The 26134-nt window shown below is 61.8% G+C and overlaps 1 protein-coding gene across 1 annotated transcript; it reads right to left on the bottom strand.

Moving 5' to 3' along the window:
* Window positions 1-1382: 1382 nt before the first annotated feature.
* BICRA (BRD4 interacting chromatin remodeling complex associated protein) lies at window positions 1383-22494 on the bottom strand. The gene is given in 17 exon segments (XM_039838406.1): window positions 1383-2814; window positions 2817-3269; window positions 3809-3911; window positions 4106-4200; window positions 4294-4442; window positions 5579-5640; window positions 6596-6705; window positions 6967-7147; window positions 7266-7328; window positions 7874-7936; window positions 14573-14749; window positions 15276-15411; window positions 15413-17229; window positions 18893-18958; window positions 20673-20715; window positions 20798-20843; window positions 22394-22494. Coding segments are annotated over 16 exon segments (4140 nt in total). The 5' UTR covers window positions 20839-20843; window positions 22394-22494; the 3' UTR covers window positions 1383-2233.
* Between the last annotated feature and the right edge of the window lie 3640 nt (window positions 22495-26134).

Below are 26134 nucleotides of genomic sequence, written 5' to 3'. Positions count from 1 at the left end.
CAAAGAGGCAGGAAGGAGAACGGTGCCTGGGGAGGAGGAATGGGAGGTATTGTTTAATGGGCCAGAGTTTCAGTTTTGCAAGTGGAAACATGTTCTGTAGGTGGATGGTGGTGATGGTTGCGCAATGTGAGTGCACTTAATGCCGCTGAACGGTATTCTGAAAAACGGCTAAAATGGCAAAGTTTATGTTATGCATATTTTACCACAATTGGAAAACAAACAAACAAACAAACAAACAAACAAACAAACAAACGGTGTAGAAGGCAGCCAGCGAGCCTGGTAGTTACGCGCTGAACTCTGGACTCTGCCAGTCTTGGGTTCCGATCCTGCTGTTTCCAGGTGACTTGGGCTCCGAGGTCACCGTTCTGGGACTCTCGCTTTTTCCAGATGGCTCGGGGCCCACAGTGAGCATCCCGCAAACGTTGCTCATCATGTTCGGGCTCTGTTTATTTTGCACAAGACGGAAGTCGGTGTAGAGCTAGGCGAGGAGGTGGTCCATCTCCGAGACCCGGTGTATCAGCTTCACACCCACAAAACTCCCCAGGGGCTTGAGGGGAAACGGCGCATCTCTCGGGTCCACTCACCAGCACCCACCACCTGGACTAGGGCAGGCGTCTCCTGCTGGGCGGGATTCCGCCGTGTTCCCCGCGCGGCCGCCAGAGGGCGCCTGAGAACCCCGTCCGCTCACAGCCGTCTCAGCTCAGAACCTTCGAGTGGCTCCCGCCTCCCTCAGAGTAAGAGCGAAGTCATCCCCGGGGAGCACAAGGTCCTGAACACGAGAGGCTCCCTTTGTTCCCTCTGACTTTGCCTCTCACCCTTCCGACCCCCGGCGCCCAGGCGTGGTGCTTAATGCTGGCTAGTTCCTAAGCACAAAAAAGACCATAACGTGCCTTATAGGAAAATTGCGTGTGTTGGATGAGCTTTCTTCAGGCGTCACAGTGCTCTGGGCCTTGAATGCATCAGCCTTGAATGAATGGATGAAGACACATCGATAAGGTGTCTTGAAACAGAAACACACATAATTGTGCGATCGTGGGGAAAACAGAAGAATCGCGGGGAAGATTCAGTCAATGAATAAACCAAACGGAAAGAGACCCATTGATACAGACAACAACAAGCTGATGGTCGCCAAAGGGGTGGGGAGCTGGGAATGAAAAAATAAATAAATAAGAAGAGAATCTCCTCTTTGCTTGAGCCGTTCACCGTCTGCCTCCTCCGCTAACATGCGCCCCCCATGTGGCACCCCTGTGCCTTGAACGAGGCCTGGCGCCCAGTAGGCGCTCGAGACTTTATGCGGAATAAGCTTTCCCCAGGTATCGCCCCAAACCCCGACTCCAAATCCCCAAAAGACCCAAAAGCAACGGGGGCCGAAGGGACGTCAGTAGTTTTAAAAAAAGGATCGGTTTTTAATTTACAAGAGTTCTAAATGTACAGAATTCTTTTTAAAAAATCGTTATACACAATAAATACAGTACAAAAAATTTATCTTACAGTACGTTTTGTCTCCGAGATTTCAAAATGTGGCGCGGGTGGCTGGAGAGAGGAAGAACAGAGGGAAGACTGGGGGAGGGCGCCCTGGGAGGAAGACCCGAGTTTCCCGTTTCGGAGGTGCTCGGATTTCAGTCGAGGGACAGGAGGGTTCGAAATCTCTCTTACTTTTTCTCACTCGAGCACACACACAGGGACACAGGACAAGGAACTGGACGCACACACAGGGATGTGTGACAAGTGCCCTCGCGCACGCTCCCAGACGCAGGCTCAGGCGCCTCTTCCCTGCGTTTCCTTTTACGGCCTGTGGGGGGCGGTGGGGAGAGGCGGAGCGCGCTCCGGGAATGGAGCCCCGCGGCCAGAGAGACGAGGGGGCCGGGACACGCGTGAGCAGGGGGAACCACCAGGGTGCCTCCGTCCCTGGCAAGCACACGCGTGTCCCCCAGGAGTCGGGGTGGAGTGTGGCAGGAAGTGGGAAGAAATGGGAAATGACACACCAGGATTACCCCCTCCTCTGGTGGGGGACAGTTTACATTAGAGCCTCCTCCCCTAAACCCACGATCCCCACCCAACCACCCAGCTGAAGCGGGAGGTGGGGGAGGAGGCCTTTGTGACTCAATAACTTAGGCAAGAAAAACTCAGGGGATCCCCGGCTCGTGTCCCCCAGGAGGCGGAGGCCAGATGCCCAGCCGCCCCCCGCGTCCACGCAAAGCAAGGGGACAGGGAAGGGAAGACCAGCCCGGTGTTATCTGTTCAACGTCCTGGCGCCGAGGCCGCCGTTGTGGCTGGAGGGCGGGTAGGCGTCTGGCCTGTGCAGGGGTGATGGGGAGGCGGGCGTGACAGCCGCTGGGGGCGCGTGGGGGTACGGGGGTGCGGGTGTCCGGCCGGGGGCCTGCTGGAGGTTGAGGATGCTGTCGATGGCGCTCTGGAGGTGCTCCGTGAGGGTGTCGTCCTGTGGGCTGTCGCTGGAGAAGCTGGCCTGGTCCACGTCAGGTGACTCAGACTTGCGCCTCTTGGCGGGGGGCAGCGACGACGCCTCCCAGCCCGGGTCCCTGCTGGCGCTGCCCTGGCCGGCACTGGCCGTGGCCTCCGGCGGGGCCCCCTTCAGCATGCGCTGGTACAGCTCGTCCTCCACGGCAGCCAGCTCGCGGATCAGCCCGCTGGTGGCTTCGTCCACTTTGGTGGGTAGCGGCGCCGGGCTGCTGCCCCGGGGCCTGCCCGTCACGGCCCCCTCGGCCGCCCCGCTGCCCAGGGCCTCCACGTTCTCGCGGTACGTCTTCCTCAGGGGCAGGCGGGGGCAGTGCGGGGCTGCGGCCGGCGGCTTGGGGGCCGGGGCGGGGGCTCGGCCGCCTTGAGGGCGGCGGGGGGCGGTGGCGGGGGCTGGTGCACCGGGTCCAGCGCCGTGTTGTGCACGACCTTGCTGAGCCCGGCTTCCTGCTTGATCTTGAGCTTGAGGCCGATGCGGCTTCGGGCCTCGTAGGTCTTGATGGGTGGGCGGTTGCGGGAGGGCATCGGGCCGTCCTCGTCGGCGTCCAGGGAGGAGGTGGCGGAGGATGAGGAGGACGACGAGGACAGGGAGGAGGACGCCCGGGCCCAGGTCACGGAAGGGGAGCCGCCCGCCCCGCCGTGCCGGATCACCAGCTTGGTAGGCAGATGCAGAGGGGGCTGGGTGGGCGCCCCGGAAGCTGAGGACGGTGGCGGGCCGTGGCTGGGAAGCCGATGTCCCTCGGAAGAGGCTGTGACAGGCAGGCCGAGAGAGCGCGAGGAAGACACGTACTCATCTGCAGAACCAGGGGGCCGGGAAAACCCACCCGGGTTAGGGAATGCGCAGGGCGCCTGCGCAGAACGGAGCTACGAGGAGCAGCTATGTACTGAGCACCTACTATCCGTCAGGCCCTGGGCTAAGCCCGACTCATTGAGGCCAGGGACACACTGCTGGGTGCGACCCTTCTCAGCAATTCCCAAATCCCTGTAACTTGCGGCGGGAGAGGGGGCGGGGCACCTGAGAGGAAACACCACCGTACATTTTGCAATCTGGGCACCCTGTTTGCTGCACCCTAGGCCTGGCTCTGCTCCCTGGCTTTTCCATCCCCCGGGGAGTGGCAGAACGCCTCTTCCATGCCAGGATCCAGGCGGTGAAAGGGAGGCGAGGTCAGCTCGCACGGGTCGGGGAAGACCGGCTACTGCAGGAAGGCGGGGCTCGGGCGCCGCCTAGCGGTGGAGGAGGGTGAGGCCACGCCCCTGCCCCCAAGTCTAATTCCGGGGCCCGGCTAGGAGTGGGGGACGCCTCTTGTTCCCCTCTCCCCACCTCCCCTCTCACCAGGCTTCTCCTTGGCCAGCTGTTTGTCCAAGGCAAGGGTGGTCTTCTCCTCCTGAATGAACATTCGATCGATCATCACCATCTCCGCTGAGGGGCTCACTCTCTGCAGGGGGAGTGAAGACGGGCGCGTGAAGAAGCCGGGAGGGAGGGAGGGAGGGGGGATGCGAGTAACCCGGGCGGAGGGGCGCCGATTCCGGATTGTCTTTCTTGTGATCTGACCACCAGCCTCCCCGCCTCCCTCCCTCCCTGCGCAGGGGAAGGGCAGAGTCCCCGGGGCGAGGGTGACGGCCACCCTACCCGGGACTCCTCCAGGAGCAGGAGGCGGTACTTGTTGAGCATGGCCTGGGTGCGTTTCAGCAGCTGCGTGGAGACCGTCTCAAACTCCTCGTCCACTGCGGAGCAAGACCAGTCCAGACTGAGCGGGGCGCCTCGCCACCCTGCCCCACACCACAGGCGCAGGGCGGGGCGTCCCGGGGAGGCCTCACCTCTGTGGTAGTCGTTGGGGGAGGGCAGGGCGCCCTGGTAGACGTGGTAGGGCAGGAGGCGGTGCAGGGCGTCCTCGAAGGAGGGGAAGGCCGTCTTGTAGTCCGGGCGCAGGACGGAGCCCTGATGTTTGTGTAAGTGCTCCAGGAAACTGTGGGGGGATGGGGGGGACCACATACGTGGAGCTGGTGGTCAAGCCCCGAGACCACAGCCTGGACCCTGAGCCTGAGGCCCCCGCGCAGACAACGGCCCCGCGAGCCAGCACTTCCCAAGCACGGCTGGTGTGTGCGGCCCCTACTCGCTGTCACTGAGCCTCTGGTGACAACCAAAGGAAGTGGCTGCTAACATTACGCCCGGTTCGCAGATGAGGAAGCCGAGGCTTGGAGAGGCGAAGTGCCCCGACTCAGCGCGCACAGTGAGGACGAGGCAGAGCTGCGCGTCAGACGCCCGCCCGAAACTCATGCGCCATGCTATACCGTCTCCCGCCACCGGGGGGCAGTATGGCCCCGCGCTGCCATGGCCAACAGCCGCCTTGCGGAGGGGTGGCCGGGTGGGTGGGCTGACTGGCTGGTGGGTAAAATGTTGTTCTCCCGCCAGGCTTTCTGCCTTGGCAGTACAGTGAGTTATGTCTGTCTCTACGGTGATGGACGCCCCGCCAGACGGTGCTGGTCCCAGCCCTGTGCTGAGGACCACAGGACGCCCCCCTACAACACAGGGGTAGCACCGGGTCTGCCTTGAGTTTCCAGAACCTAGCACAGGACTGGGCACCGCTCAGCACTTCGGTGGGAGGAGGGCAGAAGAGAGCGAGACGATGCAGCAAGAACCCGGCATTTCCCCACCTACCCAGACTTCTACACCTCCACCTGCTCACCCACCCGCCCAGACCTCCCTCCACCTGCCCGAGGAGCCGCCCATCCAGACCCCCATTCGTCCGGCCACCACCCGCCCCATGCCACTAAGCACCGACGGCCAGCCCTGTCTGGGGTGCTGAGGGTGTGGCAGTGACCAAGCCACACCCTCCCTCCTCCCTGAAGCTCTCAGCCTAGCACGTGCCACGTGAATGTCCTTAACAGTCCCCTCGACCCCTCCTCACCGTCAGCCGGGCCCATTATCACTGCTATCCCCACCCCGAAGAAGCTGCGGGTGCGCAGGAAAACGGCTTCGGACCCACCGGGCTCACAGGTGGAGCAGGGATCTGCACTGGGGCCTGCCAGACCCAGAGCCCGCTTCTGAAGGGTGGTCCTCACGCCCCCTCCCAGGCCTCCAGGACTGGGTGCTGCCACTCACCAGGCTTCTTTGCTGGGCTGAAGCGGGGGTGGTTTCTTCAGGCTGCTCAACTTGCTCTCATACTGCGGGGGGAGAAAGGTCAGTGAGGGGACCATACGGAGAAGCCTTCCCCGCTCGGTGCCCTGCCTGACCCCCCCTCAGCTAAGGGACAAAGACGGGAGGGGGCGCCATCTGCCCAGACAGGGTCGTGGCCCAGCTGCCAGGTCCCCTGCCCGTCACACTCGCCGTGTGGGGCAGGCCTGGGCTGGGGCTCACAGCAGGAGAGGGTGACAGGCATGACCCCCAGCGTCCTTAGCCGGGGTCCCCTCCAGCCTCTTCTCACACGTGGGTCCCTCGGCCTCCGCCTGCTTTCTAGTCCAGACACCGGGCAAACTTCTGTCCCCCGCCCTGGTCTCCAGATGGCGTCTCCCTGTCACTGCCCGGTGCCCGGCTTGCTTAGACTTCCTTCCCAGCCGACCCCTCGCTCTGACCCCTCGCTCGCTCAGATCTCTCCATCGGCCTCGCCCCCTCTCGCGGCTTCCCTCTCGGCCTCCCGGGAACGCTGTCTCGTCTGAGTGTCTCCCAACCTCTGGGGTCCTGCCCCCTCCGCCGGCCTGTCACGGAGCTGGCGTGTCCGTGTTCCCATCCCCGATTCTGACAGGTGGTCTCTGCCTTGTCTCCCTCACCCCTCCCGTCTCCCCTGCTCCCTCCTGCGTCTCTTGCCTGTCTCACCCCACGTGTCCTGAGCTGACATCTGAGTGTCACCCCATGCCTCCACCATCCTCCTACAGTCCACAGTGACCGTCACCGGGTCTCAGGCCAGCTTGCCTCTCGTCACCCTGTCGTCTTGGTGTCTGTGGGACTCTGTCCAACTGTCGTGACCTCCTGCCTGGACTGTCCTGCTTCACCCACCGCCTGGATTTGTGCCATCTGCCCACCCCGGATCGCCTGTCTGTCAGCCTCGCCTGCCCCACAGCCCCGCCCCAGTCCCTGTCCGTGTCGCTGCAGCCCTAGCCCCCCACTCTGGGGGCCCCTTACCTGCAGCCCGGAGGACTTCCCAGGCCCAGACGCAGCAGCCTTGGCCACGCTCAGGGTTGGGAGGTTGCTGGCAAAAGCTTTGCTCTCGGCAGGAAGCAGAGGAGGGAGGCCTGGGGGAAGGGTGGGGGGCAGACAGGGCTCAGAGGTCATTGGCTCAGAGGCCCCCTCCCCCACAGGACCCCCGCGCCTGTAGCCCGCTCTGTAGCCCACTCTGTAGCCCGCTCTCCTCCGGTCAGTTCTCTGGCCTCTGGCAGACCCACCACCCCAGAGCCAGTGGACCTCAGACCTGGGGTGCCCTTTGGTCCACACACCGCGGCTCAGCCCCGCCCACCTCAGGCCCCCCTCTCCTGCACGGGCTACCTCTCCCCTACCTGCGGTGGCCATGGGAGCTGGGGCAGAGGGATGGCTGGGGGCGGCGGGGGTCCCGGATGGGGCCTGCCCGCCGACCAGCACAGAGGCCGTGGGGCTGGCGAGGGGCCCCAGGCTGGTGGAGGTCTGCGGGGCGGCGGGGGGGCCCCCGGCCTTGCTCTGGAGGAGGATTCCGGACGGCACCTGAGGAGGGGACAGGTGGTTGAGGGGTGGGGGCCGCACCTGGGAGTGGGGTGGCCAGCAGCAGGGCCAGGGTGAGACACTGCGGGGGGCGGCCGGGGGCAGTCCCTGCCGTGGGTACCTGGTGGAATCTCTCCAGAAGAGCCTTCGGCTGCGGCAGCGTCGGGAAGAAGCTGATCACCATCTGGAAGGTCGAGAGGCAGCAGTGGGGGAGCACTGGGCCTGAAAGGACAAGTGGAGGAGCTGGAAAGCGTGATGAGGAGACTTGTGGGAGCCCTAACAGCAGGCGGAACTGGAAACTAAGTCGAAGCGTCAAGGGAGGCCTAACGAATCTAGTAGATATTTCGGAGAAATGTGTGGCGGAAGGAAGAGTGAAACAGGGAGAATTAAGCCCGAGGCAGGCATGGCCTGCAGAAGAACTGGGGCAGGGAGCACGCAGAGAGAGGCTGGGGAAGCTGGGCCTGGGACAATAGAGGAGGGGAGCAGGGGAGTGCTAGCAGGGAGAAAGGGCCTTAACTGGTTCTGGATGTGGTCAGATGCCAGGTAGGCAGAGTGGGGAAGCGGAAACCCTGGGGTGGGAGGCAGGGTGCAAGAGGCGGAGCTCAGTGCGGCAGGACAAACTCTGGGAGCTGGGAGAAGCTGAAGGCAGGAATAGAGAACCCGAGAGAGGCAGAAGAGAACCGAACCAGGTGTGGAAGGAAGCAAGTGGGGAATATCTCAAAACCAGACTTGGTGAGGTAGTGACGGGGACGAGGAGGGGCCTGGGCCCTTCAGTGGAGCGGCTGCCGGGATCTGGGCAGGGAGGGGAGGGAGGGAGAGCGGAGGGGGCAGGGGTCAGAACCAGCCTCGGCCCCCACTGCCCCGAGACACTGGGGGTCCCGGCCAGTCCCGTCAGAAGCCCCCCTTCTTAGCCGCCCCCTGTCCCGGAGAACCCTCTGGCCTCGCTTCTCAGCACCCGACCCCGCCTGACACCTGCACCTGTCCCCCGCCTCATCCCCTCCAAACCTCTGCCCCCCGATCTCAGCCCCCACGTGCCCCCCTCCCCGCGTCCCAGATGCAGGTGAGGGCGGCAGCAGGGGAGGCGCAGGCGACACCACACCGGCTGCCCGGCAGGGGGCGGAGGGCAGGGAGCAGGGGCACAGCACAAGCAGCGAGGGGGCGGGCAGTGCCGGGATGGCGTCCGGCACCTGCCCTGGCCTGACTGCCCAGCCAGCCATGCAAGTGAGCCGCCGGCACTGACGCCGTCAGCCGCGCCTGGGGCCGATGGCAGTGGCGGGCGTGGTGGGGACCGGGGGACCCAGGGAGCCAGGGATGCGGTCGGCAATGGAGGGGCGGGGTGTCGAACCCTGGGCTCCCTTCTACGTGTCCAGGGCCTGTGCCTCGTGTGCCGTCTGGCCAGGGCTGCAGGCCTACCTGGGCGCCCTGTGAGCCTGCAGGTGTGGGTGTGTGTGCACGCGTGTGTGCGCACGTGTCAGACTCGTACACGAGATCTGGGTGCTAGTTCTGTTACACGGACACGGCGACCCTGCCTGAAACACGCCTCGCCCCCTGCACTCTGCTCCTGCAGAGCTCGCCTCCCCAAGAACCGAGCCCAGGGGACTCGCCCAAGGCCAGCTGGCACTGCCAGGCCCCAAAGATGGGCTCTGCTCTGAGCACTCAAAAGGGGGCTGACCCATGACTTCACAGTCCTGGCTCGCTTTCGGCCTCCGAGCCCCTGCACCCTCCTCCTAGCATCCCTTCTGAGTTTGTCCCCGAATAACTTCAAAACAAAGACCAATCGTTCACTCAACCCGTACGTCCCCAAAGGCCCGCCACCCCTAAGGACAGGCCAGAGGGGCGGCATCCGGGCCCTTGCTCACGGGGCTATCCGCCAGGGAGTATTTACAAGAGAGAAAACAGGAAAACAACCCAAAGAGCGCACAGCAAACGGGCAGCCGAGTGAGCGGGGACGAAGAGCTGGCCCGCTCCACACCGCCCTACACGCGTGCTTCCGAGCCCCGGGAGGAGCGGCCAGCACAGCGCTGGGATGCTGAGCGAAGTGAGCAGGCCGAGGCCTCACACAGTCGCTTGTCCAACGCCCAAACCGCATTACGGACCGTGGGTGAGACGACAGTATGGTCTCCGTGCTAAACTTGCTGAATTTCAACACGTCTCCGGTGGTTAAATGAGAGAATGGGCTGAAATACTCAACTAAAATATGAAAGGGTAAAGGACCCTGACGTTTGCGACCTCTTCTCAAATGATTCAGAAGAAAAATGTTATCGGGACGGCTAAGGATGAAGGGATCGGAGCGAAGTGGCTACGACGGGAACGTCTGGTGTGGCAGCAGCTTCCAAGACACGACCCCACCTCATGTGCGGGCTCCTCGGACACTGGACCAGGGTCGGGCAGAAATGATCGTAAGCCACTCCCAAGGTTAAGTTATAAAAGAGGCTTTGGCTTCCATCCTGGAAACCCTCTCTCCTTTTCGGTGGGACCGCTCGCTCTGAGGGACGGTCTGGGCAGTGCGCTGTGAGCTACCCTTTGGAGAGGCCTGCGCGGGGGCAGCCGAGGCCTCCTGCCAACAGCCGCATGAGTGCGACATCCTGGGAGCAGACTCTCCAGCCCAGCAAGCCTTCAGGTGACTGTGGCCCTGGCTGGCGTCTTGGCTCCGTGACAGACGGCAAGCCAGAACCCTCCAGCCAAGACGCTTCCAGACTCCTAGTCCTTAGAAACTGTCTGAGATAATGTCTGCCGTTTTTAGCGGCTATATTTGGGGGTAATTTGTTACACGGCGATACGTAACTAATAGATCTGGTTAAGCAGTAAAGAACTCCCATGACTTCTTAGTATTATTCTTGCAACTTTGCTATATGTTTAAAATTATCTTAAGTTTAAAAATACTCCCAAATTTTGACACACACACACACACACACACACACACACACACACACACACACACACACAAGTCAAAAACTGAATGATATACTGGAAGAAATATTTGCAAATCATAGCACAAAGTTCATCTATCTCCTATGTAAAGATGCTCTAGAAATCACTAAGAATAACAACCAATGACAAGAGAGGGGCAAAGGGTACGAGCAGACAGCACACAGAAAAGGAAGCAGAAAAGGCTTGAGCATTTCGGGACATGCTCAACCTCGCTTGCAATGAAACACACATCGAAAGCACCTCGTGGACCCGTTTCCACTCATCACACTAGGAAAAAGCCACGTGCCTCGTGAAGACACTCCTGCATGTGGCCGGTGGGCTCTAAACGCACCACGGGCTGTGACTCCAGGGGAGAGCGGCGTGGCAGCAACTCTCCAAACGTCAGCGCACGTTTGCTCTGATCCGGCAGCACGCAGGCTTCCAGGAAGCGACTGGACAGACACACCTGCTCACGTGGGAAATGACACATGACTGAGCTGTTTACTCAGCCCTGTGTGGCAGGCCAAAGCTTCCAGCACAACATGATCTAACGTGCCTCGATGCGGCATGTACTGGGGAAACAGGGACTGACGCCAGGACCCGTCCCGGGTACCAAAATCCACGATGCTCAAGTCCCTTATATAAAACGGCCCGGTATTTTCATATAACCAGCACACGTCCTCCCACATCCTTTAAGTCACCTCCAGATGACTTATAATACCTAATACAATGTAAACACTATGGGAACAGTTGCTATACGCTATCGCTTGGGGACCCACTTTCTGGAAATTTGTTTCCCTGCATATTTTGATCCGCGGTTGGATGAATCCTTGGACACGGAACCCGTGGAGATGGACGGCCGCCTGCAACGTGCTGGCTCCTGGGCAGAGGGAGATGGGGACCCACACGTGTACCAGGCCGTATATGAACACAGAACCGGAAAGACGAACGAAAAAATAAGTTACTGAGGGTGTCTGGACGCAGGCATGGTTGGCACGCTTCCCCCCGTACTTTTAAAAACTGCTCTTCGATGACGGAGCCATGGGAATATGACACCTAATTTTAAAAATGAAAAATATTTACGTGGATGGAGAGGGGAAGAAAAAAAGGGAAAAAAACACGTCGCAGCTAAGGCGTCACTGGCGCTTGTGCACAGTGGGATTCTGGGCGACGCGTTTCCCTTCTCGGCTCTTCGGCATGTTTGCTAAGTTCTCCAGATGAGGACAAAATTATTTTTAAAATCATTTTTGAAAACTACCACACGAGCGGATCGTTTACCAAGAGATCTCAACTGCCCGTGTGCAGGTGACGAGAGTCTCTGAGGACGAGAGAAACAGGCGGCTCGGGGCGGCGTCCTCAGCCCGACGCGTTTGCTGATCTGGGGCTGACGAAGCCGCCAGAGCAGGTTAGTGCTTTCCAGAAAACGGCTTGAAGGCACCAATCTGCTCTGATCCTGCAATTCTAGAAATTCACCCTACAGGTATTTGGACATCTGCGTGCAAAGCCTGGTGTAAGAATATTTGCGTTGTTAATGATCAAACAGGCCGTCACTTTAAGCCGTCACAAACAGGGGACTGAGAACATAAATCACGCTGTGTCCGTCTGACGACATAAAGATGTCGAAAGGGTCAGGGGGCCACGGTCCCTTAGTCAAATCAGCCTGCCACCCGCCTGGCCTACCGTTTCGTATGGTCCACGAGCTAAGAGCAGTTTGCACACTTTTCAACGGTTGGGTCAAAAAATTAGAAGAGTATTTTGTGACTCCTGGATACATGAGATTCAAGCTTCGGTGTCCATCGATAAACTCGTATTGGCACACGCCCGTGCTCATTCGTTTAGGTACGGTCTGCAGCTGCTTTTGCGCCATGCGGTGGTCCCCACCCCCTTATCTGTGGCTTTGCCTTCCGCGGTTTCAGTTACCCGCAGTCAACTACGGTCAGAAAACATTAAACGGAAAATTCCGGAAAGACAATGCGTCAGTTTTAAATGGCGCACTGTTCTGAGGACGTGACGTCGTCTCGTGCCGCCCCGGTCCCTCCCGCCTCGGATGTGAGTCGCCCCCTCGGCCGGCACGTGCGCGCCGGATCCGCCACCCCCTCCCCCCGGCGGTCACCCAGCGGCCATCTGGGTTCTCGGACGGACCGCGCCAGCGTAACCCTCACTGTGCCTAACTGTGCCACAGTCGCGTGTCTTTTATTACGGTACGTTATGACCGTTCTAGTTTATCGTTAGTCATTGTTGTCAATCGCTCACTAAGCCTCATTTATAAGTTAGATTTTATCGCAGGTTGTACAGGAGAAACACCATAGTGTATTCGGAGTCGGGTACTAGCCGTGGTTTCAGGCATCCACTGGGGCTCTTGGAACTTATCCCCCCGGTGCTGCCGTAATGACAGGGACCCGCCAAGGCTGAAATGTCGACTCTCGGCGCGTCAGACAAAGCCTGCCTGGCTTTCTTTACTCTGTAGGTCTTTCCACACCCAGCCCTGCCCGGGCACTTCGTGTGCATTAAGTTATTTGTCCCTCACAGCAACCCTGTGACGCAGATGCCATCCTCCTCCTCCTTTCGCAGGCAAGGAAACCGAGGCACAGGGAAGTGAGTGACTTGTCTAAGGTCCCAGGGCCTGTAAGTGGCAGAGTCGGGGTTCCAGAGTCCCCTGTTCCCAACTACCGCCCCACGATTCTCCCTGACAGCTTTCAAACCGCAGCTGGCGCCCCCGAGTCGGGACTGTCCCCGAGCTCGCGGCGGTGTGCTCAACGGGACGGCTGGCCCGGGACGGAGTGTAGACGAGCACATGGCTCACGGCGGGTGCTCGCAAGGAAGGATGCCGCCAGCCCCACGTTACATCCGGGGACGGGGGCTCGGAGAGCAAAGCCACTGGCCAGAGGGACCTCGCGCGTGTGACCCGCTCTAGAAAGCGCTTCCGTCTGGTCAGCCACAGGCCAGATGCCCCTCGTCGCCCCCGAACTCCTGCCTGCCTGCCTGTCTTTCCTGTGTAGGGACCACCCGATGCCACCGTAGCCCCACGGCCCTCTGGACTGGACCATGCTCTGCTCCGTAATGACAGCAGCTAAAATAATGGTAATAGCAAATATTTACCAAGTGCTTACTCTGTGCGATGCATGGATTAACTCGTTCGCTCCTCCTAACAGACCCAGAAGAAACTATGAGACCCCTTTTCCAGGAAATCGAGGCTCCGAGGCTCCGGAGACTCGCTCGGGGTCAGCACGACCTGACTAAGCGTCCCACAGCTGTCGATGGGACGAAGAAGCTGGCAGCTTAAAGTCACGTGGCAATGAAACCGCACGAGAGAGATCACGCTGCTCAGGGCGAAGGCCGGCTGCTCTCCGCCTCCCAGGCCTGGCTGGTGCTAGACCCTCCCCTTCCTCCCACCCCTACCTACCTAGCTGCCGGTCCTTTTTGAAGGAGGACAACGTCCTCCAGAACATAAGGTGGCTGGGGCGCCCCAACTTCTCATGTGCTCATGATCCACGGGAGACAAAAGCTAATTTTCCTAATATGTGAGAAGCTTCCACAAATCAACAAGAAAATGACCAGTAACCCAAATTTTAAACTGGTAAAAGGTATGAACACTCAGTCCTGTAGAAAATACAAACAGCTCTGAATCTCTGAAAACACGCCTAGCCTCATTTAGAGGAAAAGAAACACAAATTACAACAAACAAGATACTACTTTTCACCTACCAGATGGGCCACGTTCTATTCATCACTGAGGGTGTGGGAAACAGGCAGATTACTGATCAAGGTTAAACCAATTTATACTCCACAGAGAGCAATCTGGCAATGTCTGTCAAAGCTACAAATCCATGTGCTCTTAAGACGCAGCAAGTTCCTTTTTAAGAACTTATCCTACAAAGTGACACGTGCACAGCCATGCTGTGCAGCCTTGCTCACAACAGCCCAAGACCAGAAGTGACCGAACTGCCCAACGAGGACCGATTCAATGACTCACGGTGCGTCCACACGACGGAGCGCTGCACAGTCGCACACAGAACAAAGCGGTCTCCAAGACAAACAAACGATAAGAGCAAGGTGCAAAACCACGTGCGAACTATGCTACCGTTTTTGTAAAAACGGAAGATTCCAGATGTCATTTTGCTCCTCTACGCACGGAAAAGGAGGGCGAGCAACCGCCTTGGGGGGCTGGGGGGCAGAGCAGGAGGCTGAGATTCAGGACAGGGGCCTTCCAACTTTATCTTTTGAAATGTGAGCTATCTGAACGTTTTACTTATCCAGATATGAAAATGATCATTTTAGGAAATCATCAATTTCCTGCTGTGTGTACCAATTTCCTGCCTAGAGTGGGCGCACCCCAAGCTGGCCCTGGCCCCAAGCGTCCAGGACCGTCGGGGGATGCTCAGGAAACATCTGGGGAGCAGAGGGGAGTGCCCGCCCGCCCCCAAGCCAGCGGGACAGAGAGGCAGGCAGGGCAGCAGGGGGGAGGGCAGCGGGGGCAAGGCTGGTCTGAGCTGGGATGGAGGCTGTGGGGTTCATCTACCTGGGGGGCTGGCGCCGGGGAGGCCTGGCCGTCGGGGGCCTGAGGGCCGAGGCCAGCTCCTTTGGCGACGGGGGTGGTCGGGGCTGGGTCTTGGGTGGGAGCCGGGGCGCTGACTATGACCGAGGCGGGCACGGAAAGGTGGGGACCCTCGGCAGAGAGGGGCTGCTGGCTCCTCTCCTGAAACGGGCAGCCCGCACAGGGTCACCAGGCCGCCCCACGATCCGCAGCCTCCCCACCCCGAGACCCGACACCCACTGATGCTCCAGAGGAGGGGTGGTGGGGACCGGTGCGAGGGGCACCAAGAGGCGGGGAGCAGGAGCCGGGGGGCTGCAGCCTGGGCACCTTCCACTCCGAGCTGGGAGCTCAGCGTCTCCTAGCTCCGCCCCGCCCTCCGTCTCTCCTGCCCCCTCCATCCCTCCCGGCCCCCCCCACGGCAGAAGGGCAGTCTGTCCGTCCATCTGTCAGTCAGCCAGCCATCCACTCTCCTCGTCCGTCAGCCAGTCCTCTCCTCGTCTGTCCGTCCCTCTCCAGTGTCGACTGCTCTCCTTGTCTATCTCCCTGTCACCCTGTCAGCCAGTCGGTCCCTGTCACCCGTGGGCCTCCTCCTAGGAGACACCAGCACCCAGAGCAGGGGTGCCATGTCTGAGACACTCTCCCTAACCCACAAGCCGGCCGCCCCCTCCCCCCGGCCCGGCCCGGTTACCTGGGGCAGGAACATCTGCAGGGAGTCCTGAGTGAGGATGGCCGTGGCCGTGGCCGTGGCCGAGGGCGGCAGCACGATCTTCTCTGGGCTGACCAGGCCCGGGCCACAGCTGGGGGGTGGTATCTGAGGGGGGCAGTGGCCTGGGGGGGGGCCTGTGGGGGGGCTGTTGCACCTGCGGCTGCTGGAGGCCCAAAGGCAGCGGGGTGCTGACAGTGGGAGGGGCCTGGGGGGCTGTCTGCACCGTGAGGACAGGTGTGGTCTCCCCGGGGGCGGCAGGGGTGGCCGGCTGCACCAAGCCATCGGGGGCGTTGAGCATGGCCACGGCGCTGGGGGGCAGGGTGACCCCCTGGAGGACGGTCGTGGCGGCAGGGCCGGTGGGTGCCGGCTGGCTCTGCGTGGGCAGGCTGCCCGCAGCCAGGGACACGGGCATCTGGAAGAGGGCCGGCTGGCCCACCTGGATGGGAGCAGCCGAGAGGATGTGGGCGGCACTGTGGGCCCCGGAGTGGGGGGCCAGCACGGGCCCCAAGCTCAGTGGGCCTGCCAGGTTCTGGTTGGTGAGGATGGGGTTGGCGATGAGCTGTCCGCCGGCGTGGGGTGCTGCGGCCGCCAGGATCTGCCCGCCCACGTTGGCCGGCAGGGCCGAGAGTGACTGGGGCAGCTGGACCGCGGACGCGCCGGGCAGCAGGAACTGGCTCTGGCCCGGCAGCATGTGCTGGGCGGGGATGACGATGCTGCTGCCCTGGTTCAGCAGGTGGACGCTCATGGGCTTGCTCAGGGTCCCGGGGGGCGGGGGCGGGGCGGCCCCCGTGCTGGTGGCCGGCGGCGGCTTGAACACGTTGGCCTGCAGGGCCGGCGCTGGGAAGCCTGACAGCACCACGTTCTGGCCGGCCTTGCCCGCGGCCATGAAAGTCAGGTTCTGGGGGGCCTTGGGCTGCTGCGGCAGGCCCCCCGCCTCGCCCTGGATGGTGAGCGTGGTGCCTGCGGGGGTGAACGGCTTGGGTGTCAGCTGGTAGAGCTTGGGGGGCAGCACGCCGGCCGGCTTGGGCTGGATGGGCGTGGGCGTGCGGTGCAGGATCACGTTGGGTGCCGGCACCAGTGGCGACGTGCCGAGGCCTGGGGCCACCGCCAGCGGCTGCCCCGACGGTGCCCCGGTGGCCGCTGCGCTGGCAGCCCCTGCGCCTCCGAACACCGAGTTCCCGTTGAGCGTGGTGGCCACGGCGCCTGGGAGGCTCTTCTGGATGACCAGGCCGGCCCCCTGGGGTGAGACGCCCGCTGACGCCAAGGTCACCGGCTCCGAGGGGCCGGCTGCCGAGGCCAGGTAGCCGCTGACCGGCACCTGCTTGGCCAGGAGCTGGGAGGCGGGCGGGTTAAGTGCCATGACGGGCTGGCCCACCACCTGGATGGGCGCCAGGCCGAGTGCGGCGGCCGCGGCTCCCCCAGGGCTGCCGTTGGGCAGGCCCTGGAGACCCGGGATGGGCTGCAGAGTCACGCCACCCAGGCCCACGGGCTGCAAGAAGGGCTGGACGCTCAGGGCCTTGCTGACCACGTCCTGCGGTGGCACCAGGGCCTGGTGGGCCAGCACGGTGGGCGGGGCCTGGAGTCCCAGCAGGTCCGTGCCGCCCGGGAAGAGGGCCTGGGGCCCGGCGGCCACTGCGGCAGCCCCTCCGGCGCCCGCCGGGCCCGCCCCTCCATCCGCGGGCTGCAGGGTGGGCAGCTGGAAGGGCCCCAGGTCCAGCTCGGCCTCAGCTTCGAGCGTCTGCTCAGTGATGTTGGCCTCTTGGAGGCTCTGCTGGAGGATGTCGCAAGGCTGGTCGGCGCCGCCGCTGCCCCCGCCGCCCGCCCCTGCCGCCGGCGAGCCCAGGATGTCATCCTCCAGGAAGTCCAGGTCCACGCTGGGGGCTGGCTGGCTGGGCTCCGGGTTCAAGTGGTTGCCAGAAGCTTCTTGCACGTGGAGCTGGAGGCCAAATAAGGTGGGAAGGAAAGAGCTGGGGTTGGCAAAGGGCCGGGCTCAGGGCACAGCCGGGCAGAGGACACTCGGTGTCGGGGTGGCACGGTCAGAGAGAACACCCCACGGGGAAGTGGCTGGATCCGGGTTCAAAGTCCAGCTCCGCCTGGGCCTCGCCGTGCAACCTGGGCCTTGCTTAACTGGCCTCTTTGCCCGTTTGTACACATCAATAGAACGTAATAAAACCATTTTCAAAGTCACACGGCCCCTTAATTCTCTTCTGCACTTCCAAAACCCAGAGTCTCTGAAAACCGCGAATGTTTTTATAACTCTGGCAGCAGAACCCGCCCAGGGGGGATGTGGCGCTCTGGGGGAAAAGCATAACTGACCCACGTAATGTGACCCTCTCACGTTTGCCCACGGAAAGGCAGGCGCGTGCGCCGTGTTCCATGCAACACGCACGTTCTGCATCACCTTTCCAGGCTCTGAAACGCACCTGGCCCCAAACGCACCTGGGATAAAAACCCTGGTTCCGTTAAATGCAACAGTAGCAACAGCTGCCACTGACCGTGAACCTGACTTTGTGCCAAGTCTGCCGAAGGTGACGTTTCTCACGTGCTTCCCACGCGTGATCCAGGACGTGCATGTGTAAGTTTGTGCATGCACATTTGAGCAAACATTCCACACGCGGTAATTACGCTCACGGCACGAAATCCCTGCCGACCGTTAACAGACAGCTTCCTAGGAAGCTCGTGACATTCACCGACACCACATGCTTAGAGCCCAACCAGGGGCCTTTTGGGCATTAAAAAATGATAGCGGCGATGAGACTAACGATCACGAAATAACAATACAGGCTCATCGCCGTTACTGGGTCTGTCAATGTAAATAACACGAAATGATGTTTATTTGTTGAGCTCCGGATTTAATAATTTATATTATGAGAGATAAATTATTCAAAATATATTATTACAGTTGTGAGAACTAAGTGAAAATTACTGGAAAGGGCCTGGCACTCGATCAGTGTTCAGTAAACAACAGTTACGACGAGGAAGTTACGACGAGGAAGAGGGAGGAGGGAGCGGGGGGAGGGGGACCCACCACTCAGTTACTAATGGGTCCGGCACAGTCAGACACAGTAGGTGCTCAGTACCTGCCCACCGTGGTCAGACACACAGTAGGAGCTCAGTACCTGCCCATCACAGTCAGACACACGGCAGGTGCTCAGTACCCGCCCACTGTGGTCCCCAGTCTGGGCTTCGCTCATCACCCCGCCTTTGTTTCCCAGATGAAGACTGAGGGTGATCAGTTGGTCCCCTTCCTCCAGGTCATAGACTCCTACACGGCGGAGCAGGACAGGACCGCAAGCCCCATGGCCCCTGTTCCCTGGAGGTGTCCCCGTGGATCTGCCTCAGCTCCAAGAACCGCTCTGCACCCGCTGAGCCCCGAGGCCCCAAGGCCAGGGCCCAGGACCCTCACGTCCTCCCCAGGGGCCCGCAGGCACAGCCAGAGCTCCCACCTCTCCCCTACAACGTGCAGTGAGCGCCTGGCCTCCGCCCTGCAAAGTGCCTGAGGTGGGGCCGGCGTGACCCCTCCCTCTGGCCTCCGGGGCTCCCTCCTGCGGGCTGCAGCTCTGGTGACTGGGGCCAGGACTGAGCCAGGGGCCACTTACCCCGGGACCGTCATAGAAGGCACTTTGGGCCTCCCCGGCGTTGTCCAGGAGGTCGTCACCGTCCAGCTGCAACAAGACCCGCCCCACCCAAGGTCAGAGGTCAGCTGGGCAGTGGGCCAGCCCATGCCCTGGAACAAAAATCGACTCGAGGTTACACAGGACGAAGAGACCAAGACGGGGGTGGGGGGCCGAGGCGCCCTCAACGCCGAGCGCCTCCACCTGGCTCCCAGCTGCTCTGGGCACTGCGCCCGCCTCGGCTTGGGGATCGGCCTCCGCGCCCTTGCCCTTTGGGGCCTGGCGTGCGTGCCCCCGGCTCCCAACGCCCGTCTGTCTCCTCTCGCTGAGGCACTCCGGCACCTGGCACAGGTACGCTTGCTGCCGGGCACTGGACGCACCCACGGCACCGTCTCTGACCGCACAGGGCCCGCGGGAGCCCGGAGCTCATTCAGCACCGGGGACAGAGCCCCGGCATCCACGCACGCGCCCAGGGAACGCCGGTCCCCGGCCAAGGTGGCCGCCCCAGTCTCTCCCTCCAGAATCCCAGACTGGTAAGTCCAGCAGTCCCTGGGCTTCTAGAATCCATCTTACACTTCCGGTTGCAGGACATGGTACCACGACCCACTCAGGTCCAAATCCGGGAGGGGTTCCAGACCCTCTTCCTTGATGCCTAGTCCACCAGCAAGTCTGGCTGACTCTGCCTTCCAGAAAGGCCCAGAAGCCAGCGCCGGCCCCTCCGCCACGCCTGCCCGCAGCCCAAGCACCCTCCTGCGCTCCACACGGCGGCACCCATCCTCTTCAGAAATGGGGCCCCCCCTCCCTGAGTGTGGGCCCGCTTAGCGACTCGCTTCCAATGATCACGATCTCAAGGGAGTGACAGCGTGTGACTCCGGAAACCTGGCCTTAAAAGGCCCCGGGGCTCCTCCTGGCTCTTCCCCGGGGTGTTCACGCTGGGGAGCCGGCCACCAGGTGGGAGGACGCTCAAGCCGTGCTAAGGGGACCCCCACATGGTGAGAGGCCGAGGCCACCAGCCACGGAGACGCGTCCTCGTGGGAGCCTGTCTTCCGGGCCCGGACGAGCCCTCAGGTGGCAGCAGCCCCAGCAGAGCCCGTGAGCCAGACCCCCCTAGACCCCCCCACACCCCCGCGAAGCCGCTCCCTGACCCCTGACCCCGACGAACGCGAGAACGCTAACCAGCGTTTCACTGCTGACCCTTGGGCACTCTGACCGTCGGCCCCGGGTGACGGACATGGCTCCTGAGCAGCTGGACGGACTGCCGCCCCCACCAGAGCTGCCCGCCATGCTCAGAGCCACCCCTGAGCTCCTCCATCCGGGTCTTCCAGGCCGGGCTGCCCCGGTGACCGTCCGCCCCGGCCCCGCTCTCGGTCCCGCCGGCCTGCTTCCTGTCCCACGCGCGCCACACTTTCCCGCCTTGTGCCTGCTCCTCCCCTGCCCGGAGCACTGCGGGCACCTCCCCTCCATCCTTCGGGTCCACCTTCGGCGCCCCCTCCGCAGAGGGGCCCTCGGGACTGAGACCGCGCTGGCTACGGCAGGCCCCGCCCCCACCTCCGCGCGTCTTTCACTGGGCGGGCGACGCCATCGTCCCTTCTCCTTCCTTCCTTGGCTACCCCGTCGACCGAGGAGCTGTGTGTGGCGTGAGGACGGGCTCTGCCGTCCCCTCTGCTCTCCGCCGGGACCCCAGGCCCGGCTTGCAGAGGCAGGGAGCCTGGCAGCTCCCCGTCCCACGGCCCCCACCTGGGACAGACCCCCGGCCGGCACTCACCTTCTCGGATCCATGTAAGAAGTCGTTGAGGGCCTGAGGGTCACTGAAAGAGAGAAGGGAAGAGGCACTGAGGAGGTGAGGGGTGCGCGGGGCAGGGGTGGGAGGGGCGGGGGGCCGTCACTCACCAAATCACGTCTAGTAAGCATCTGCCGTCCTCATCATCCATCGCCACTGGGGAAGAGGCGGGCGACACGTCAGGTCCTGGCAGCATGCCAGGACCCACCTGTCAAGGACCACTCCCCGGCCCGCGCCAAGGCCGGGAGGGGGTCGGGGTCCTGTTCCCTCGGGTCTGGGGCATGTGTGGGGGCGGGAGTGTCTCTCCCTGCCCTCCCCACGGAGCCTCCGGACCAGGCACAGCGGCCTTTCCCTCCTCCCCTCCCTCGCTCTCCCCCCAGCATCTGATAACGACGACGATGACCTCACCCGACACTGAGTGAGCCCAGATCACGCGCAGGCCCCGTGCCAAGTGCCTCGCACACACCTGACTCGTTTAATCCTCCAGGTGTACCCCACAAGGTGGGTCCTGCCACCCCCGCTTTGCAGATGTGTGAACGCAGGCATGGAGACCAGCCTCCTCCACCTCCTGGCTAGCAGGTGGCACCAGAAAGTCTGACCCCTGAGCCTGTGCTTGTCACCACACTGTCCCGCCCCTGAGCGCAGCGCCTGGCCCCAAGTGGGGTGGGGAAGGGGTCCGTCCTACAAACGAACGGTGGAGGTGACGGCCCAGGCTCCGGGGTCCCCTTGAAGGCGTGTGCAGTGTGTCCCCAGGAGGGGCACAGAGGAGGGGGACCCAGAGGGTGGGCGTGCGGGGTCAGAGGAGCCGCCGCAGCCGGGCCGAGCCCATCGGCGTGGTGAGGGGACACGGCGGGCGTTTCCCAGGAGCTCGCGCTGCGCTAGGCCCGGTCCCACGGCTGCCGTGAAGCAGGAGGGACGTCGTGAGCCCCGTTCCGCAGAGGAGGACACTGAAGTCCTCTGCATCTGCCCATCACCCGCCGCCAACCGAACCTTCCGTCTCCCCATACACCCCTCCGTCCCTCCAAGCTTCCGTCCGCCCAAACCGCCACGGAAACCTTTCCCGTCTTCCCGACCCCCAACTCATCCTTTCCCCGGGTGAAGCACGGGACACGCGAGAAATCCCGCCGGTCCACGGCGGTGAGTCTGTAGCCCACGGACACGGGGTTCCCACCCTCCTTTCTCTGTTTTCAGGGGTTGGGGGTGAAGCTGATGAAGGCAAAAGACCAGAGACATACACATGGCCAAACACGTTCCAGGCACTTTCCCGGGTGCATGGGACACACGCACATGCGTACACACTTCACGGGCCCCGGGGAATGAGCCTGGGTCCACATGAGGGCGGGCGTCCCCAGACAGGCCCTCCTCGGAGCCCGCTGTGTGGGCGACGCTGTGCCTCCGCGTCCCAGGCACCGCCTCTGCTTCCCTCTCCCTGTGTCACCAGGTCCTCGGCCAACAAGCCCTGCCCTCCCCAACCAGCCCACAGCGGGAAGGCCCGGCCGGGAGCCTAAAAGGCAAGATCGGCAAGGAATCTGGAGGAAAGGGGATGGGGGTTGGAAGAGCCTGCCCGCAGCTGGTGTGGAGGCAGGGGGTGGCCCGCAGGGACCGGGCCCAGGCTGCACCGGCACGCTGCGGAGCCAGGCTCTGCCCAGGAGGCGGGACGAGGGACACTGGCCCCCCGGGATGCACGGGGTCCCTCCGCTGGTTACCTGCGCTACGAACGAATCATGAAGGGAAGGAGGGGTGGTCCACTCCAGGTCTACGCGGGGCCCCTGGCTGGGGACGTGGGGACTGTCCTTTTGGGGGCCAGCTGTGGAGAGAGAATGAGAGAGGAGCCGTGAGCGAGGAAGTCAGTGCAAAGGAGAGAGATGGAGCCGGACAGGGAGGGGGGCGGGGGCGGGACGGGGAAGGACAGAGGAGACACTGTGAAAAGGGACGAGAGAAAGGAGAGGTCAAATACGAGTTTAAACCCGCAGGAGACAGCGTCGCACACCATCGCGCACACGGCGTGTGAATGCGTCTGCGTACACGGCTCTACTGTAGGCAGACGTGGACACACACACACACGTGACACATGCATGTGACACACGCACAACACTGCGCAGCATCGTTTATCGGCCGTTCAGTCTGACAACGCAGTCGATTCTGGCTGTCCTGGTCCTACGCCTTCTAAAGCCGCTGAGCACAGGGCATCCCCGCTCCCGGGGAACACGAGGGGTTGGGGTCCTACAAGCCTCTCGTCGCAGTTCCGTGGGCCCGCCGATGCGGAACCCTGGTTTACCTGCGTCTGTGTCAGGACACCTCGTGTAACAGACACGGCCGGTCCGGACACCGGGCACGCAGCCGTCAGCACCGAGCTGAGCCTGAGCGGAGCTCGGCTGGCGCGTCCTTCCTCGGCCAGGCCCAGCCCGGCCTCCATGCTCCAGCCAGCACTACGCTGGGTGGCCACGACGGGGACCGCGGCTGGACACGCGTGGCCGTCAAGGCTCTGCACACGTGTGCAAGTGACCGGGAAAGCGAGAACAGGAGCTGGGGCTACGAGGGTGAGTGAGCAGGCCAATCCGCAAACGTGATGCGGCGCCCCCCAGTGACGATGGCGGGGAGCTGGGCGGGGCCCGCCACGAAGCGCGCATCGACCCACCTCGCCCGCGGGTTCCCAGCCTAAGTCCAGAGGCCTCGCCCCTAACCGCTACCCCACAGACGATGCTCACTGTGTTCTCTTAAAATCCGACGCAAATATGTCAAAAATGTCAAGATAAGATGGAGCCGGGTGAGGTGTGCAGGTCTGTTGTCATTTAGGAATGCCTGGGATGGCTCGGATTCCAAGAAGCGATTGAGAGTGGCCGGGAAGAGAGAGGAGGACCGGGAGCATGGAGCGCCCCACCCCTCCCCGCCAAGAGCCCTGGGCCCCAGAGAGACGTGGAAAGTGTCTGCCACAAGGCGCTGGAACGGGGTCCTGCCCCGCGAGACGCCACGGGCACAGCCCCGGCCTGGAGGCGCTCACAAACAGCCACGGAGCTTTCGCCAGGTTTCCTGGCTCACTCTGCAAACCTCAGGCCCCGGAATCGAGCCAGGAGCATGTGCGTCCTGGGCAGGTGTCTCCAAACCCGTTCGCGGGGGGGACGTCCAGTGGAAGGCTCCAGACCTCTCCGCGACAATTTTTACCATCTTCCATTCCGATGGTAACGTTAGAGACGTGAACGAAGCTCATCTGACTGATCAACATCATGGCCAGGTGTCGGTGACGAGGGCGTAGCATTCAACGGCTCAGATTTATGCACGTGGACGCGTGTAAATTTCACCTTTAAAAACTAAAGGCTACATCATCATCATCATCCTTGGCAAGTGACTCAACCTCTCTGGGTCTCAGGGTCTCATCTATAAAATGGGCACGATCCCAATCGCCACCTCTCACGGGCCGGCGTAGACGCTGTCAGCACAGGGCCGGGCGGGGTCCGCACGGGCTACGTCAGGACTCCTGGCCTCGACGTTATTATTCTGTGTGTCCTACTGAACATCGCTGGCTACTGAGAAAAGGTCAGGCCTCTGGCTTCTGCTCTCTGCCCCCTAATCCCTTGTCCACAAGGTGTCACAGCGATTCTCGGGACCCGCCCTGGATCTAGAAAGTCGTAAATCGGGAGAGGGGCCAGACTTGCTCCGTTTTTAACAAACGCCCCCGATTCAGAGCAGCCGACAGCTCCAGAGCTGCCGTGCTCGCCCTGCTGGGCGGGAAGCGAGTGCGCCTGGGCTAATAAAAGCTTTTTGCCGGAGAGGCGGGTGGCGCTTGGGTTCGGGGAGACGGGGTCTCCAGCCCGGTGCTGCTGCTCCCCAGCTGTGAGCCCGGAGATGTCGCGGAGTCCGCTCCGGACCACCGTGAGGAAGCGGCGGGTCTCGCCTTCGATCTGTGGAAAACGCACCGTCTGCGCAGTGCAAGGAGCGCTGTGCAGTGTGGCCACTCCCAAAGCTTTCTGGCCGCCGTCTGGCCAGAGGGGACAAGACTCCGAGGCCCCAGCTCTTCCACCTGCTGCCTGCTGCCACGTGCCACCCTTGAGCATGTTCGGGAGGGTTTATATGTCACCTGCTTTGGCCGTGGCTGATGCACTGGGTCTGACTCAAACCGCCACGGGCACAGAGTCTCTCTGATCCCTTCCAAGCCCTATCACTAGCCCCATTGCTCAGGGGAGATAAACGAGGCCAACTAGAGCGGTTACGGGACACCGAGGACCACACGCAGGGATGGAAGGTGCCCGCCGCCCCCGCGCCCTGGGCTCAGCAGGCGTCCCGCAGCTGCCACCCAGCAGGCAGAGGGAGCATTTAAGGACACGCAAACCCACCAACTGTTGAAAAAGACAGTTGAAAGGAACGTGAGCACTGCCTAGGTGTCTGACGACACTAAGGGATTATGATTAAGATCCTACGTGTAATAATGGCATCGTGTGTGTGTTATTTTTTCCTTTAGAGCCTTTACCTTTTAGAAACGCATCCTGAAATGTTTAAGGGTACGATGTCGGAATGTCCGTGACTTGCAGGGGGCACAGACGCCGACACCGTCTGCCGTGATGGCCCCCAGCCACACACAGCTGGGTGCATTCAAGTTTGAATTAACGAAATGAAATTAGGACACGGGATGAATAGACGTTTTTCCAAAGAAGACACACGAATGGCCATGAGCTCACGAGAAGATGATCGATACCACCACTCATCGGGGGGAGGCAGTGGAAACCAGACGCCACTTCACACCCATCAGGATGCCGCCCATCAAAACCCGGAAAAATCACAAGTGCTGGTGAGGGTTTGGAGAAATCAACCCCAGTGCCCTGCCAGTGCAGACGCAAAATGATGCAGCTGCTGTGGAGACCGTCTGGCGGTTCCTCAAAAGATTAAAAATAGAACTGCCCCGTGATCCAGCAATCCCGCTTCTGGGCGTACATGCAGAAGATTTGAAAGCCGAGCCTCCAAGAGATAGTTGTACAGTCTTGCTCACATCACCCTTATCCCAACAGCCAGGACGCAGAAACAGCCCAAGTGTCCATCGGCGGATGGACGGAGAAGCGAAACGTGGTGTGTGCAACGACATGCTATTCAGGAAGGAAATTCGGACGCGGGTTACGACACGACGACCCTTGAAGGCATCGCGCTAAGTGAAACGAGCCGGTCACAGCAGAACGAATCTGCACGATCGCACTTCGGATGTCCACGGAGACAGAGAGCAGGACGGTGGGTGCCGGGGGCTGGGGGAGCGGGGAGAGGGACGGGGAGTCAGTGTTTATGGGCACAGAGTTTCGGTTCTGCAAGACGAAAGGGATTCTGGGGGACGGACGGTGGTGACGGTTGCACAACCATGTGACTGACTGTACTTAACGCCACTGAAATACACACTGAAAAATGGCCAACGTGGTAAATTTTACGTTATGTGTTTTTCACTACAATTAAAAAAATGGATTAAAAAA

The sequence above is a fragment of the Pteropus medius genome, unplaced genomic scaffold, assembly GCF_902729225.1.
Source record: "Pteropus medius unplaced genomic scaffold, Ma_sr-lr_union100, whole genome shotgun sequence".
NCBI lineage: Eukaryota > Metazoa > Chordata > Mammalia > Chiroptera > Pteropodidae > Pteropus > Pteropus medius.
Note: the sequence above shows the minus strand (reverse complement) of the source record. Positions and strands in the feature narration are given on the sequence as shown.